Genomic DNA, 16,940 nt, shown 5'->3' on the forward strand with positions numbered 1-16,940 from the left:
AGATTTTCCTCCCACCTGAATTCCCTCTGATTCCCATTCCCCAACAAGCTAGCATTCAAGTCTTACCCAACAAGATGAGTAAATCTACTTATAACAGTTCACTGAGGCGTAATCAGTCTCACCTGGCCCAGAACTGGTAACAATGCCCCAGATATGTAAAGCTCTCCCCTTGATACAATTTCTCAAGCCACGTGTTCATTCACACTATCCGTTTATTTCTATAAGAACGGGCAACATATATTAGTAGTAAATCTGAGATTACTGCTTTAGAGGCCCCACAGCCAGTGGCATCCTTGATCTGCCAAGAGGGAGGCAGCATTCTCAGATTCACATTTACAACTGCAAAAAAAAAATCCATTTGTTCCCTTTTTTAAAATCACAACTGCCCTTCCATTCTTCTTCCTCTCCACTTGTGAAACTGAGACACCTGTGATGTCTCAACCCTTGAATCTCAATGTTTGTTGAGGAACAAAAGCTCTCATGGTATTCAGAACAGAAACCCAGTTAATGAACAAGACTAGCTCAGCCTCCAGCACCAACCATCTATTTTTCCTAGACTGTAGCCGTCACCTACTCAGAGCGTGTTCTGGAACTCACAATTCAAGTTTCTAAGGCTAGTGACACTGGTTTTAACATCAGTTAAATTATCTGATCAATTATCAGAGTCCCGTCGAGGGTATATTGCTTTTGCAAATGCCTGGTACATTTTCTAATGTTATTCTTAAACCAATGCACTGGCTCTGATGCCTTTCAGGGAGCTTTGACATTGTGTAAACCACGATACTGAACAAAAGTTCTTCCCCTACTTTAAGGGCTCATTAATTGTATCATCTAAAGACCAAAAGAAATGTAAGTCACTGATGAATGAATATCAACCCAAAACAAAAACTCATCTCTACCTCCATAGATTCTGCTGGACTTGCTGAGTATTTTCTGATTTTATTTTAGATTTCTAGTACATGGACTATTTTGTGTTTTAAAGTGGAGAACTAGCCCATACATTCAAATAATGTAACAGAGGGATTTTTTGGGGAGTGCAATTTCATGAGGTGGTCCTGAAATTAAAATCTTGGAACCACATCAATCTGCTTCTGTGAAAAAGGACAGCCAGGGTACAGGGTATTTAGGGAAAAAACGTAATCTGAAACGTAAAGATACAATTATCAATGATTCAGTGCTTTAAAAAAGTGCTATGAACAACAACATTATTGCAGTAGTTGGTGATTTCAACTTGCTCAATATTGATTAGGACTCCAGCTGTAAGGTGTTTAGATGGGGCAGAATTTATTCATCGCAGCCAAAGGGTTTCTTGAATTAAAAGTGTAGGTAGCCCAACTAAGGAAAGGGGCCATACTAGGCCTTATATCAGGGAACAAACCTGGCCAGGTGACCAAAGTTTCAGTGGGGAAGCATTTTGGGAACAGCAATCAGTAAGCTATTTTCCCAGGAGTGGAGGTGGAAGGGTAATAGAACATAGAAAGGTACAGCACAGTACAGGCCCTTCGGCCCATGATGTTGTGCCGTGGAATAACCCTAATCCAAATATAAAATAACCTAACCTACATTCCCCTCAATTCACTGCTGTCCATGTGCATGTCCAGCAGTCACTTAAATGTCACTCATGACTCTGCTTCCGTGACTACCACTGGCAAACTATTCCATGCACTCACAACTCTCTGGGTGAAGAGCCTCCCTCTGACGTCTCCTCTATACTTTCCCGCTAACACCTTAAAACTATGACCCCTCGTGGCTGTCAATCCTGCCCTGCTGAAAAGTCTCTGGCTATCAACTCTATCTATGCCTCTCATTACCTTGTACACCTCAATCAGGTCACCTCGCTTCCTCCTTCTCTCCAGAGAGAGAAGTCCGAGCTCAGTCAACCTCTCCTCGTAAGACAAGCCCTCCAGTCCAAGCAGCATCCTGGTAAACCTCCTTTGCACCCTCTCCAAAGCCTCCACATCTTTCCTATAATAGGGCGATGAGAACTGGACACAATATTTCAAGTGTGGTCTCACCAGGGTTTTGCAGAGCTGCAATCTTATCTTATAATCTTATAGAAGGTTATAAAACCATGAGGGGCCAGGGCAGGGTAAACAGCCAAGGTCCTTTTCCCAGTGGAGGGGGAGTGCAAAACTAGAGGGCATAGATTTGAGGTGAGGGGGAAAGATTTAAAAGGGACCTGAGGGGCAACGTTTTCACACAAAGGGTGGTACAGGTATGGATCAAGCTGCCAGAGGAAGTGGTTAAGTTTGATACAATTACAACATTTAAAAGGCATCTGGATGGGGACATGAATAGGAAGGGTTTAGAGGATACAGGCCAAATGTTGGTAAATGGGAGTAGGTCAGATTGGGATTATTTGGTGGATGGAGTTGGACTTAACGGTCTATTTCTGTGCTTTATTTTACAAAATGGTCTGTCTGTGGAATGAAACTTCCGTACAATTACAAGGTTAAAAGACGTTTGGATAAGTACTGCATAAGAAATGTTTAGAGAGTTATGGGCTAAGCGTGGCAGATGGGGCTGGTTTAGTTTGGGATTATGGTTGGCATGGGGTGACACAGTGGCTCAGTAGTTAGCACTGAGGCCTCACAGCGCCAGGGACCCGGGTTCGATTCCAACCTTGGGCGACTGTCTGTGTGGAGTTTGCACATTCTCCCAGTGTTTGCGTGGAGTTTGCTCATTCTCCCAGTGTCTGCGTGGGTTTCCTCCCGCAGTCCAAAGATGTGCAGGCTAGGTGGATGGGCCATGCTAAATTGCCCATTGTGTCCAGGGATGCTTGGGTCAGACACGGGGAAATACAAAGATAGGGGGATGAGTCAGGGTGGGATGCTCTTCGGAGAAACGTGTTGACCTGTTGGGCCGAATGGCTTGTTTTCACACTGTACGATTCTATGGACTGGTTGGACTGTAGAATTTGTTTCCATGCTGAGAGATTCTATGACTAAAATGCACTTGTTAATCGATTGAGCCAAATTGCTCCTCTTAATGAGACATCATATCAGATCTCTGCAATTTGGCAGAGATCAGAACACCATAAATAAATTGTGACAATCTGAACCAGACTGCAGAGTAAGACGGCTTTCTTGCCCGCATTTGAAAACTTAAATCAACTTACCCTTGTGGACTCAGGTCCAAAGAATCATCCATACTTTGGAAACTGGGAGACCCAAGATCTGCAACTGTAGTGCTTGCAACGTTGGTTGTGCTAATTGTAGCAGCAGTGCCCAGCGTTCCTATTCCGCTACTACATGCCTTAGGAGGACTGGTAAGTAGCGCCTCAGACTCCGCTAAATTTTTCACCTGATGCATCACACCTTCCAACAAAACAAAAGTTAGTAATAATTTGCACTGCAACGTCCAACATTCTGACTGTTTTAACTGCCAAAAAGATACGAATTAACTTTTAATTTTAATTCTGAGGGAAATCCACGACTCAAATATTAAAATTCTGGAATTTTATAAACTTAGATTCCTTGCCTTCTCTTCGAAAGTAAACACTAAATATATCTGGTAACTTCTGCATTAAAATTTCTGCCATCTGTAGCGCTCCGACAACAATCTTGAAATCTTGACTTGATAACATGGAAGCAATGTGGCTGAAAAGGAGCAAGAAAATGAGGTTAAACATATGATAAGCAGATTAATTTAAAGTTCACATGAGAAATTTAGAATGTTAGTACATATTAATGAAATTGTTTTGAATTAAGTACTATTTCAACAGTAGAAATAATGTAGACATTGCTTCAAATTAATATTTATCAAAGAGAGCTGCACTTACATTAAAAGTGTACACTGCAGATATGATCTGTATCTAAGCATAACCAAGTATCTCATACCTTAATCGATGAAACCTATGTGCTGCCTTGTCATGTAAGTGCCCTTGATGTCCTTAAAAAAAGTATTTGCTGAGACAGTGAGGCTTGGGGGCAATAGAAATAACGAGGTCTTAAAGGCCTTCACTTACTGCTTACAAGGTATCCAATGCCTTTGCAGAACCCAACAGACTGCATGTAGCAGAGAATGCTTGACAGGTCATGTCTGCAGTGTACATTTCATATCGACTAAAAGATTCCTGGGACATCTTAAGGGTGTCAGGTATTATATGTAAAGAAATAAGCCTGCATTGTACGTCAGCAAACTTGAACTCTTACGTACCCATATATTTGATGAAGGAAGTGTTTTGGATAACACAAAATCAGTAACTACAAGTCAATAATTTGCATTTTGTGTTCACAGGTTTGTTGACCCCAACCAGTGGGATTACCTCCCAGTTCCGCAAGTCTCTAATTTTGCTTGTGCTCCTGAATGCTAAGTTCAATCAAATTTGGCTCTGGTGTCGATATAACCACAAAGTCTTGTTTTTCAGGCACAAAAGTACCAAGTCATAACAGTTGCAATATCCCAAATAAGCTGAACTGAAGATATTATACGAAACACACGAAGGACACAGCATGAACAGGTGCAAGGGAGGCGAACAGGAGAGCTCTAAGAAATTGCTCATTAGTTTTTGTTTTACTCACTCACAGGACATGGGCATTACTGGCCAGGCCAGCATTTATTGACCATCCCTAATGGCCCAAAGGACAGTTCAGAGTCAACCACTTTGCTGTGGGTCTGGAGTCACATGTAGGCCAGACCAGGTGGTAAGGATGCCACCTCCCTAAAAGGATATTAGGGATAACGAATTATTGGAAAAGTTATAGAAGCGTACAGGCCCCCCCCCGGTTGCGAATGGGCTCTGATTTGGAGTCCACGCAAGTCCATTTGAGGGCAAGTCATATCACAACACAGGACAACCGAAAGCTACTATTTTTAAGTATGGGAATCGTTCACATCATGTCTTTAAAACTACAACTATGTATGGGTTTGACTTTGCAAATCGGGCACCTCCTGTATGTATACAGGACATTACCATGCCTTTCATGAAAGGCATCATTTTCTGCCTTTAGTCAAAAAGATGCAAGCCCATTAAGCATTCAAATTATTTTTGACTGGATGTAGCACCAGTAGGGAAGCATGGAAGACCCTCTGAAGAGAGGTGTTTGGCCCATTTGATGGCTGCCAACATTGCCCATTGGCCTGTATTTATTCCCTTTATGTATTTTTCCAACTTCCTATAAAAAAGTTATTGCAGCTCTTCTCACCATCTATTCACAACAGAATTCAGATCATAATTTGTTGTACATTTTTTGACTTATCACCTCTCTTACTAATTATCTTGGAATATGTCTGACGACTGATATTTCTGTTTTTAACAAAGCTCAGTACTGGAAGAATTGTTCATCCAGGATGGAACTCAACTTGGAAAAATTGCTGAAATATTGAACTTTGTGCAAGTTTCATAAACTATGCTTGTTACAATCAATACAAACCTGGAAACAGCATGATTTTTAAGAACATCCTTCAGAAGTTCAGCATCAGCAAAATAAATTATTCTAAGAATTGCTCTAAGGCACTTGTGTCTGACAGCAGGTCCAGCTGATGAACTATACACTTCATATAACACACCAAACAATGTCTTTATAAAGCATTTAGCCAGGTCTGGGTCCTCCCTCATTAGTTGAGCACGTGCATCATCCTTTCTTGTTTCAGAGTGACCACCTATATAAGAAAGCATAGACTTCAGATTGCATTTTCCTGAAATCACCAACACTTTCAAATAACAACATGCATTTAACTAAATCAGAATTAAACTGTCACTTCTGTTTCAGAGACAGTAGGAACTACTGATGCTGAAGAATCTGAGATAACAAGGTGTAGAGCTGGATGAACACAGCAGGCCAAGCAGCATCAAGAGGAGCAGGAAGGCTGACGTTTCAGGCCTGGACCCTTTCTGAAGGAGGGTCTAGGCCCGAAACATCAGCTTTCCTGCTCCTCTGATGCTGTTTGGCCTCCTGTGTTCATCCAGCTCTACACCTTGTTATCTCTGTTACATCTGTTTGATTGGAGAAGTTATCATAACTGCGATAAGACAGAAGTTGTGTTAGTCTCTTCCTTCCTTTCAGCTGTTCGTAAAATTGTATGCAGTTGTTTTGATATGTTTCAATCAAGCTATGTAAAGGATTTTTCTCAACAGCAGTTAGTCATTATTCCAGGTATTTATCCTCGTATGGAACGAGCCGATTATACAAGCCATCGGCTCTTTTGGCATACCCTGGCCAAGAAATATTCGGAACTATGTTACGTTACCAAAAATCAACTATATTATGAATTAACCATTTTTTAAACGCATATACAATTAGGTTGAGATCTTTTGCTGCATATGACAGCACAAATCCCAGACACAACAGAGATGGAGGCATTCCTCAATCATGTTCTGAAATCTTGCTGCTGTAAAAAGATGGATTTTATGGGCGCAATTTGTACAGTATCATGATCCACCGTTATTATCATTGCATTCTCCTGAGGAAATCTGCTTTGATCAGGAAAATGTAGTTTTTGTCCCAAATTCTTTCTGGCAATTAGTTTAAATAGATTACTGAGTTCAAAAAGTATGAAAACTGAGTTTCTTGCGAGTTCCAGTAAAATCTTTTGGCTTTAAGGCAACCATTCAGTTTAAATCCAGGCATTGTTCTGAAGTAAACCCACATCATAAAATAGGTAGATATGAATAGATCAGACATTCTCAGTTAATTACGTAAAGCTAAAAATCAGCTGAATGCTTGGCAATGATGCTGGAATTTTCCCACGACAACCGAAGTCACTAAAAAGGACAACACAAGGACATCAAATGCAAAATCTGAAGAACAGAAGAGTGCAATGACCATGCAACAAAACAAAGTTTTTTTAATGGCACATTGCTAAATGGAATTGATACAGTCCAAGTAATAAGCCTCTAATACGTAGTGTTCATATTACCACTCTTTCCTGAAAACCTTGGACAAGAGATTAGTTTTTCCTCAATTAGCCAGAAAACTACAACTCTGAACCTATAAGCCTGCGACAAGCTCATAATGTTAGAGCAAGTAAGCCAAGTGAACAAAAATATGCCATCAGTTATAGTCATCCAGTGAGGGCAGTCTCATTCAAAGTCAGAATTCAAATTGCACTGTACAGATTTGAACAAAATCTAGGCCAACAGTGCAATGCAATACACTCAGCTTCTTTTGAGCAAGATGTGAAAACACTCTGCTTACAACTGAACCAAAGGAAAATCTCACAGCACTCTTGGACAATGGTATAACTTAAGCCAATGTATGTTCCTCATTTAAACTGATGGCCAGATAGCCTGCAACCACAGTGCTGTGTACAAAATTGGCTGTCAGGTTTCTTCTCTATTACAGCAGTAACAACAGTACATCTAATGGAGCAATTTTGAAGTTCTTTTAATGTTAAGGCTGTGATGGCGCTGCAGAAATCCAAGTTTTTCCTTCTTTGGGGAAAAGGATCTGTCTACAAAAGCAAATTTGGCTATTCTCCAGGTTTCAGGCTGACCAAAAACAAAAAATATCAATAAGAATACACAAGATTTTCTGAGCTCACCTCATAGTTTAAAATTTAGGATTAATTTAATTCAGAAGGCAGTACTCACCATTGTTCGTGTTGGCCAATGGATTGGGTTTTCTCTGAATAGCACGGGCTGTTCCAGTGTCCTCATTGATCTGCTGCATAGAGTTAAAGTCAATAGTATAAACTCGACCCAATGTTGACAAGCTTATTTCATCCTCACCCACTTGATGGGCTGCCTGTGAACAATGTGAACAGACCGTCAAAGCATACAAAAAGATTACTGCAGACCTAAGATTAGACTGCTTGCCAGTGTGTCCAGGGCACTTTTGGTTAATATTTACCAGCATATGCAGGACACTAGTTCCAAGCTTGGAACACTGGTTCGTAAGCACAAAAATCTACTCACAACATATCAAGTACATGTCTGCACATATAAAGATATGCTGAGCTTTTGAAGTCTGATTTGATTGTACATAGTAACAGGCAGCAAGAGTGGATGTGCACCATGATAAACTAAGTTATGAAACTTTAACAGATCTAAGTGGTACATGGCAGAACACAGTACTATTGCAGATCACAAAAGTCATTTTCAATTCAGAGACTGTTAGCTTTCATGCATCAGCACAAATTCATGTTAAAAAGTTCCTGCTAATGAATCTTTAGATTTGGGACATAATTAACTTTTCTTAATATTTATTAGAGATTTGTAAAACTAATGTTAAGGAATGAGACTGTTCACTCTAGTTAATTTTCAGGCAGGTTGATAAAGTTACCCTTAAAATTGAGAGGGCTAATTACCTTTTGTGTAGCATCTGAAGAAATACCTTAGATTTACTAGCCCAGTAATAACCAGGTTCACTTGCTATGAAGTTAAGACAAAGATGGAACTCATTTCCCATGCTTAGCCCACCCTCTACATAAATCTTTCATAGTCTAAGGTATTATACCTCGATTATGCGACTATCGATTCGGTTGTATGGATGCCAGAGACCCCGGTCATCACGCCACTGCCATATTGCACCATCTGTATTTTGTGCACTTCCCTTCTTTAACATGGTATCAACAGCAAAAATTCCTTCTTTGGGTAGACATGGCATTAATTCACTGCAAAAGAAAAATATGAAGCAGATTTTACCATGGTGTATGATCATTGTAATTATTAACACCAAGTATTGGAGTCATTGCATTCTACAGCCAACTTAAGACAAGGAAAATCACAAACTCACTCAACTGACTACTGTAACAGATAAAACCTGATTAATCAGAAAAGGAGGCAAATTGTGAATTCCAAGTTTTCCTGCCAAACAAAGAATTATTATTCAAGAATGTAGACAGGGGACTGGTCAGGTGGGCAAGCAGGGACAAATGAAATTCAACCTGGAAAAATAACTAGGGTAATACACTGGAGGAAGGCAAACAAGGCAAGGGATTTCACTATGAATGGTAGAATCATGGAAAACACCAAAAAGTCTCAATGGAGTCAAGTTAGGTAAAGGGGAAGCACAACGAGATCTAGGTGTTCTTGTACATCAGTCAATGAAAGCAAGCATGCAGGTACAGCAGGTAGTGAAGAAAGCTAATAGCATGCGGGCCTTCATAACAAGAGAAATTGAGTATAGGAGCAAGAAGGTCCTTCTGCAGCTGTACAGGGCCCTGGTGAGACCGCACCTGGAGTATTGTGTGCAGTTTTGGTCTCCCAATTTGAGGAAGGACATTCTTGCTATTGAGGGAGTGCAGCGTAGGTTCACGAGGTCAATTCCTGGAATGGCGGGACTATCATATGTTGAAAGATTGGAGCGACTGGGCTTGTATACACTTGGATTTAGGAGGATGAGAGGGGATCTGATTGAGACGTATAAGATTATTAAGGGATTGGACACTCTGGAGGCAGGAAGCATGTTTCCGCTGATGGGTGAGTCCAGGACCAGAGAACACAGTTTAAAAATAAGGGTAGGCCATTTAGAACAGAGTTGAGGAGAAACTTCTTCACCCAGAGAGTGGTGGATATATGGAATGCTCTGCCCCAGAAGGCAGTGGAGGCCAACTCTCTGGATGCTTTCAAGAAAGAGATAGACAGAGCTCTTAAAGATAGTGGAATCAAGGGTTATGGGGATAAGGCAGGAACCAGATACTGATTGTGGATGATCAGCCATGATCATAATGAATGGTGGTGCTGGCTCGAATGGCCTACTCCAGCACCTATTGTCTATATAAGTCAGAAGGGCCTTGTGGTGCAGAGCTGGTACGTAACGTGATTAATGGGATACTTGCCTTTAATAAATGCAGCATGAGCAGAAGTGTTATCTGGAACTGCATAAAACACTGATTAGGCCATAGCAAGAGTGCTGAGCATGCATCTCCGGTCATCACATGATTGGAAAGACATCACTGCACAGCAAGTGCACAGAAGGGATTTACCAGGATGCTGCCTGGACTCGAGGGCCTGAGCCACAATGAAATATTGGCTAGACTGAGGTGGTTTTCCTTGAAGCAGTAAAGGTCAAAAAGAGACCTGATAGAGGTGTACAAGATTGAGGGGCATAGCAAAAGTTCATAGGAAAAGGTACTTTTTCAATTAGAGTCGTTAACTATGGAGAAGATATTTGGGGATGGTGGTACAAGGGTCGGAGGGGAGCAAAGGAGAACATATTTCACCCAGAGGGTGGTGGGAGACTGGAAGCCACTACCTGAAAGAGCAGTCAAGTCAAACTCCTGTAACATTTGAGCAGTATTTAAAATAATCACTTGCATTGTGTTATGGACCAAACCAAACCCTCTCAAAACATACCAAGGAGACAGCTTAGTCTCTACGCTTATATTTTGTTTCACGGCAAGTGCAACGCAGTGTTCCAGATGTGATTTCAGCAGTTCATGGTGTCCAAGCAAACCACACTTTATTCTTACAACACAGTTAAAATAAAAACACAACTTTAGCTACTGAAATACTTTAATTATTTAACCACTACTAATCATCAATTGTTCAAATATGGATAATGCCATAAACAAAAGCAAATTCAGCAAAACAGATTTTCCTCACCCGATTTCCCCTCTATTCCAGGAGACGGGAACACAAAGATGATCCAGCAGCAGAGAGAGAACTCCTGCTTATAATCATAGAAATATACAGCACAGAAACAGACCCTTCAGTCCAATTCATCCATGCCAACCAGATATCCTGAATAACCCTAGCCCCATATCCCTCTAAACCCTTCCTATTCACACACCCATCCAGATGCCGTTTAAATCTTGTAATTGTACCAGCCTCCACCGGCAGCTCATTCCGTACACAGATCACCAACCACATGAAGCATTTGCCCCTCTCACCTGAGACCTATTTTAAACCTCTTGCTTTGGACTCCACCACCCCAGGAGGCTTTAATAAGCCTCCATGAGGTCACCCCTCAGCTTCCAATGTTCCAGGAAAAATAGCCCCAGTCTCTTCAGCTTCTCCCAATAGCTCACACCCTTCAATGCTGGCAACATCCTTGCGTAACTTTTCTGAATCCTTTCAAGTTTGAAAACTTCCTACAGCAGGGAGAGTAGAATTGAACACAGTATTCCAATTGTAGCCTAAGCAATGTCCTGTACAGTCGCAACACGACTTCCCAACTCCTATACTCAGTACAACAACCAATAAAGGCAAGCGTACCAAATACCTTCTTCACTATCCTATCCATCAGTGACTCCATTTTCAAAGAATTATGAAACTGCACTCCAACGTCTCCTTGTTCAGCAACATTCCTCAGGACCTTACTATTAAGTACATCAGCCCGGCCCTGATGTGCCTTTCCAAAATGTAACAATTCACACTTGACTAAATTAGATTCCATCTGCCACTCCTCAGCTGATTAATCAAATGGGCCAAGGTCCCATTGTATTGAGGTAACCTTCTTTGCTGTCTGCTACATCTCCAATTTTGGCGTCACCTACAAAATTACTAACTATACATCCTAGGTTCATATCCAAATCATTTGTATAAAAGTGACAAAAAAGCAGCGAGCCCAGCGCCAATCCTTGTGGTACACCACTGGTCACAGGTCTTCAGTGTGAAAAGCAACTCTCCACCTCCACCTTCTGTCTCCTACCTTCGAGCCAGTTCTCCCTGTATTGATCTAATCTTGTTAACCAGTCTACAAGAGGAACTTGTCAAACGCCTTCGCCACCCATACCAACACTATAAATCCTCCCATCATTATTGTTGATTTACAAAAACTAGGTTACACTTTAAAACTAACCACTTAACTGCTCTTCTGCTGTCAGCTCCCCTGCACAGGTTTGTCTCTAAGGTCAGCTGTGGATTTCGTGGTTTGTTTATTTTTCTTAGAACGAACTCCAAAGTCTAGAGATACTTGAAATTTAACAGCAAAGGCAGTAGCAGTGCATATTCTCTGCTGGGTCAGATAGCAGTGCAGGTCTACATTTGAATCATGTCCTGTTATTCTTGGATACAGCTCTTTCTCTGCTGCAGCATGAGTTTCAACCGCTACCTCCAAACCCCTGCCGAAAGCAAAACCAAAACCCTGGGGCCGTGCAAGCCTGACTCCAACCCCTCATGCTTATTTGGTCTTAAAGCACTTAGGGAGTTGAAAGTGATTTGCCAATTGTTTCTGAAGCAGACATCACCACTGTGACAACACCTCTCAAGGAGAAACAGCACAGAATACATCTCTCAAAAAGGGGCAGTTCCATCATAACTGTCATATCCGTCCAGGGACATGGGCCAAGAGTTAGAAAACAAAATTAGTACAGTCTGAGCTTCGTTAATCAGTGCAGATATGATGGGGTAAGTGACCTTCTTCTGTGCTGCAGGCATCTATGAGCCGAAAGCTTATAATTCTTTTGCTAGAATTACAGGACAAAAAAAAAAGAGTATTCACCCTTTTGGGAGAGGTCACATTTACCCCATTTTTTTCCCCCAAGAATTTTACATTAATGCTACTCAGTGGAATGAGAGGTAAGCTGCAGAAAATTCATGAAAGCAGATTTCACGAAAGAAGAATGAAAATTCATGAAATTCATTCAAAAGGAGTACACTGACGTTGACAGGTGCACAGATCAAAATCAGAACGTTTCAACAAACTATGCAAAATAACTCACCAAATCAGGGAAGTAAGCTCATAAAGTTCTTGCGGACTTCTTGGTACAAGATCGATTTGTTCTTGGCAGCCCCCACTCGAGGCTCCACAAAGTAAGAAACGAAGAGTTTCCGCAATATCTATACAAGAAGAAATTACAACCAGACATTACCTGGATCTATACCTCTTGGAATACCACCTACCACAGGATTTCTTTTGCTCTGGGTTGAATCAACTAACCACAAGTGCACAGGTCTGAAATCAGGGCTTTTAACATCAAGCCTCAATAAGAAATCAAACTATTACCTGGCAACAGCCTGTGTTCACACATCCAAAAATACCTGTGTTCAACATTCCAAGTAATTTTGCTCCCAGACAACATTTACCTACTCAAGCTGACTGCTAAGAATTGCACAGAAAACTAATTTAAGATTACCAGTTGAGCTCACAGTTCAATTGACTTGCATGTGCTAGAAGCCACATTTTTAACACACAGAGCCCTGTTCCTTGCAAATAATTTCCCTATACATACATAGCAACATTTTTCTAAATTGAGAAGTGTCATGAAGACTGATAATTCTTGTTGCATTCTCTGTGGCAATGTTCTGGACAGAGTCTAGCTGCCTGGTTGGGTTTTTTCCAGCTGAGACTGATAATTAAACAGTTCCAGTCACATCTTCTGTCCAACCAATCAGTACCCTCTTCTGAGGCTATCTGAATTGCTGCTCCCTTATTAAGTTGGGGCTCTTGCATCAGTTGTGATGAATGCAAAATGAAAAGCTTCAATTTGTCTTTTCTTACCAAATGTTTAAGTTCTGTGCTATCAAGCAATTATTTATAAAATGAGAGTACCCAAATGACAGTTTGAAGAATTACCATCACCAGTTTAAGATAGCGACTGAGTGTTTTGGCAGAAAAAAGTTGAGAAAATAAATTGTACAACTAAAGACACACTACCAACATTATCAATTGATTTATTGTAATACAGCAAACTGCTTTCAACTCTGTTAAACTCTAGACATTGACCACAGTCTGTGTTTTGAAAATAGACAAATTAAATGATGATTAATTCCAACCAGATCTGCAAAATACTCACTTTGCTTCATAAGCTGCACAGCCAAAGTAGGACAGTTCGAACACATCAGTGAGAACATCCGGACCACCATGATAAACATACCAGAGCTGAGAATTGGGGGAGTCACCACCAGAAGTTGCTGTATGTTAGTCAACAAATCACGGGATGCCACCTGCTGCAACAAGTTCTATTAATAAAAATAAAGATTAAGTTTCTCACAAAACTGATCTGCAGCACACAAACATATGATGATCAAACATTTTTACCACCTAGTATCACAGCACTCCTGCTCATGGGAGGATACTAACTTGCATAATGTACAAGTGGAAGCACTTTAGCCATTAGCAATTTGCATTTTCCATATTTTCATCTTTCAAAGTTCATAATAAATAGAAATAAACTTTCTACAAAATGCAGCTCAAGTAAACCTTATAAATTGATTTATGAACACACTATCTTTCCTTCTCTTCAAGTCCCTGCAGTTTCCAAATTATTTTGTCTACCTAGGAGATAAAACTCTGGAAATAAATTTTTAACTCTGGAAATATCCAAACACTGGATTCGAGGTCCAGCTGTTCTTCACATATTTTCAAGAATCATGTTCCCATGAAAGATTACAGGAATTAGGTAACAGAGGCCTGGACTAACGATATGAGACTGGAATTCAAATCCAAAACAGAAGCTGGAAATAGGAAATTCAACAAATTCAATGAACAATTAGATAAAACTAATTAACTAAACTCTGGAATACAATCAGGAATGATGGCCAAATTACACAACTGTTATTACAGCTCATCTGGTTCAGCAATGCCCTGTGGAAAGGAAATCTGACGTTCATACCCAGCCTGGCTACATACAATGATCCACAGCAATAAGGCGACAGCCTCACAATATTATTACTGGACTGTTAATCCAGAGACCCACGTAACATTCTGGGAAGCTGGGTTTGAATCCTGCTATGGCAGATGGTGGAATCTGAATTTAATAACAAAAAGAGTAAATCAAAAGATGAGCATGTGGGGCAGCACCTAGGCACAGTGGTTAGCACTGCTGCCTCACAACGCCAGGGACCTGGGTTCGATTCCACCCTCAGGCGACTGTGTGGAGTTTGCACATTCCCACACAGTGTCTGCGTGGGTTTCCTCCCAGAGTCCAAAGATGGGCAGATTAGGCGGATTGGCCATTCTAAATTGCTTGTAGTGTTCAGAGGTGTGTGGATTAGGTGGGTTATAGGGGAATGGGTCTGGGTGGGATGCTCCAAGGCTTGGTGTGGACTTGTTGGGCTGCAGTGCCTGTTTCCACAATGTAGGGATTCTACGATTCTATGAAACGACTGTTAATTGTCAGACAATCCCATCTGGTTTATTAATGTCCTTTTGGGAAGGAAACTGCCATCTTTACCTGTCCATGATTCCAGATTCACAGCAACACGGTGGGTTCTTAACAGCCCTCTGGACAATTAGGATAAGCCATAAATGCTGGCCCAGCCAGTGATAGGATAAGAAAAATCTCAAACGACCTCTGGCACACCCAAACAAGCCACTCAGCAGTGTTCAATAAGGTGCTCACCTTCAAACACAATACATGCTGACCTTACCAGAGACATCCATGACCCATCAATAAGCATACAAATTAGATTAAGTTACAATCTAAAAAAAAAAGAACAAGTAATAACTTGGAAGGAGCAGCAGTGTGTAACGTTTCCTAAACAGTCTGTGACACGGCTACATTATGTGGAGGTATCAGTGTTGGACTGGGGTGGACAAGGTAAGAAGTCTACACCAGATCATACTCCAACAGGTTTATTTGTGATCTGACAGAGGGGCAACACTCCAAAACCTTGTGATTTGAAATAAAGCTGTCGAACTATAACCTGGTGTCATATGATTTCTGACCTTAACTACATTAGATCTATTTGGCTCAGTTCTTGTATAAATCGTAGTTGCAATTGTATAATTGCCACTCACAGTCCAAGGGCAATTTATTTATTTATTTATTTATTATGAAATTACTGAAAAAAGCTAAATCTCTGAAATGCTGTAAATTTAAAAACAGGAACAGAACTTGCTGGCAAACCTCAGCACGTCTGGCAACATCTGAGAGGGTGGAAAACAGCATTTATGTTTTGAGTCCATGTCCCTTCATTAGGGCTTTTCTAATGAAGAGTCGCTGGAGTCAATGATAGTTCTGCTTTCTTCGCACTGATGCCACCAGACCTGCTGTGTTTCACCAGCAATTTCTGTTTCTATCTCTGAAATATTGGTTTGTCACTGAGGATCTTGTTTAACAATCAGTTGGGTTGAAGTGAATCACTGATGGACTTGGCTGTAATTTATCATTTGTGCATGATGCACAGGCAAATACACACAATAAAACTAAACATTCAAAAACCTTTATCAAAATATATCACAAAGTAAGACAGTTGAATGTTTCTGATTTACTACTGTCGTATGATTAATTTATGAACATATCAGAAACGATAGGAGTCAAGGGCAACTTTTTGAGATGGTTGCAAGAATCATTGTGATAGGGCAAACAGTTCACTTCTGGACCAACTACAATTTGATGTATACTGATTTCAAAATGGACCAAAAGGAAGTAGTGTCAAAATTTCCTGACAAAATCAAAATAGAATTGAAATCAGAAGGAAGTTAGAGGCATATTGAGAAAACAGGTTAAAAATGAGAGATGAGATTCAAATAAAAAATTTATATTGATAATTTCTGATCAAATCGTCAGGCAGTAATTTTCCTTTAAACAGAAACAGGCTTGTTGTGACAAAAGCAGAGAAATCTGGGACGCAGATTCATATGATGCAAAGTGATAAGGCTGTGAAACAACATGGAATTCTGAAGTTTTATAATAATTGCATAGAATACAAAAGTCAGACAGCAATACGTAAATTCTGGTCCAGTAAAAATTAACGTCTGTTGTTGGATAACAAGCCCAGAGGATCAGACTAATGATTTGGAGACAAGTTCAAATTCCACTACAGTAGCTGGGGAGTTTAAACCCAGGTAATGAAACAAAAGCTGGTGTCTGCAATGATCATGAAAGTACTATATTGTTATTTTTAAAAAACCCAAAGATCACTAATGTCTTTTAGGGAAGGAAATCAGCCATCCTTACCCGATCTGGTCTGTATGTGACTCCAGACCCACAGCTATGTGATTGACTCTTAACTACTCTCTGAAATGGCCTAGAAAGTCACTCAGTTGTACTGAAGGTGGCTCATCACCACCTTCTCAAAGGCAATTAAGAATGGATAACAAATGCTGGCCTTGCCAATGACACCAATTTCCTGTGAATGAATAAAAAAAAAGTTCTAATTTAGAGGA

The 16,940-nt window shown here is 40.5% G+C and overlaps 1 protein-coding gene across 14 annotated transcripts in view; it reads right to left on the bottom strand.

Annotated features, from left to right (window-relative positions):
• The window catches only part of trip12 (thyroid hormone receptor interactor 12), a 212,129-nt gene that overhangs the window by 77,567 nt on the left and 117,622 nt on the right, over positions 1-16,940 (bottom strand). For 12 of the 14 annotated variants that reach the window (XM_048542108.2, XM_048542107.2, XM_059651238.1 and 9 more), the window contains 7 exons: positions 13,624-13,789; positions 12,550-12,667; positions 8,400-8,556; positions 7,535-7,688; positions 5,376-5,604; positions 3,481-3,599; positions 3,119-3,317 (listed from right to left, as the gene is read on the bottom strand). In XM_048542108.2, the coding sequence (XP_048398065.1) occupies positions 3,119-3,317; positions 3,481-3,599; positions 5,376-5,604; positions 7,535-7,688; positions 8,400-8,556; positions 12,550-12,667; positions 13,624-13,789 (1,142 nt within the window). The remainder of the gene's footprint in view (positions 1-3,118; positions 3,318-3,480; positions 3,600-5,375; positions 5,605-7,534; positions 7,689-8,399; positions 8,557-12,549; positions 12,668-13,623; positions 13,790-16,940) is intronic. The other 2 variants (XM_048542114.2, XM_048542115.2) reach the window with 1 other exon arrangement.

The sequence above is a fragment of the Stegostoma tigrinum genome, chromosome 14, assembly GCF_030684315.1.
Source record: "Stegostoma tigrinum isolate sSteTig4 chromosome 14, sSteTig4.hap1, whole genome shotgun sequence".
Taxonomy (NCBI): Eukaryota; Metazoa; Chordata; class Chondrichthyes; order Orectolobiformes; family Stegostomatidae; genus Stegostoma; species Stegostoma tigrinum.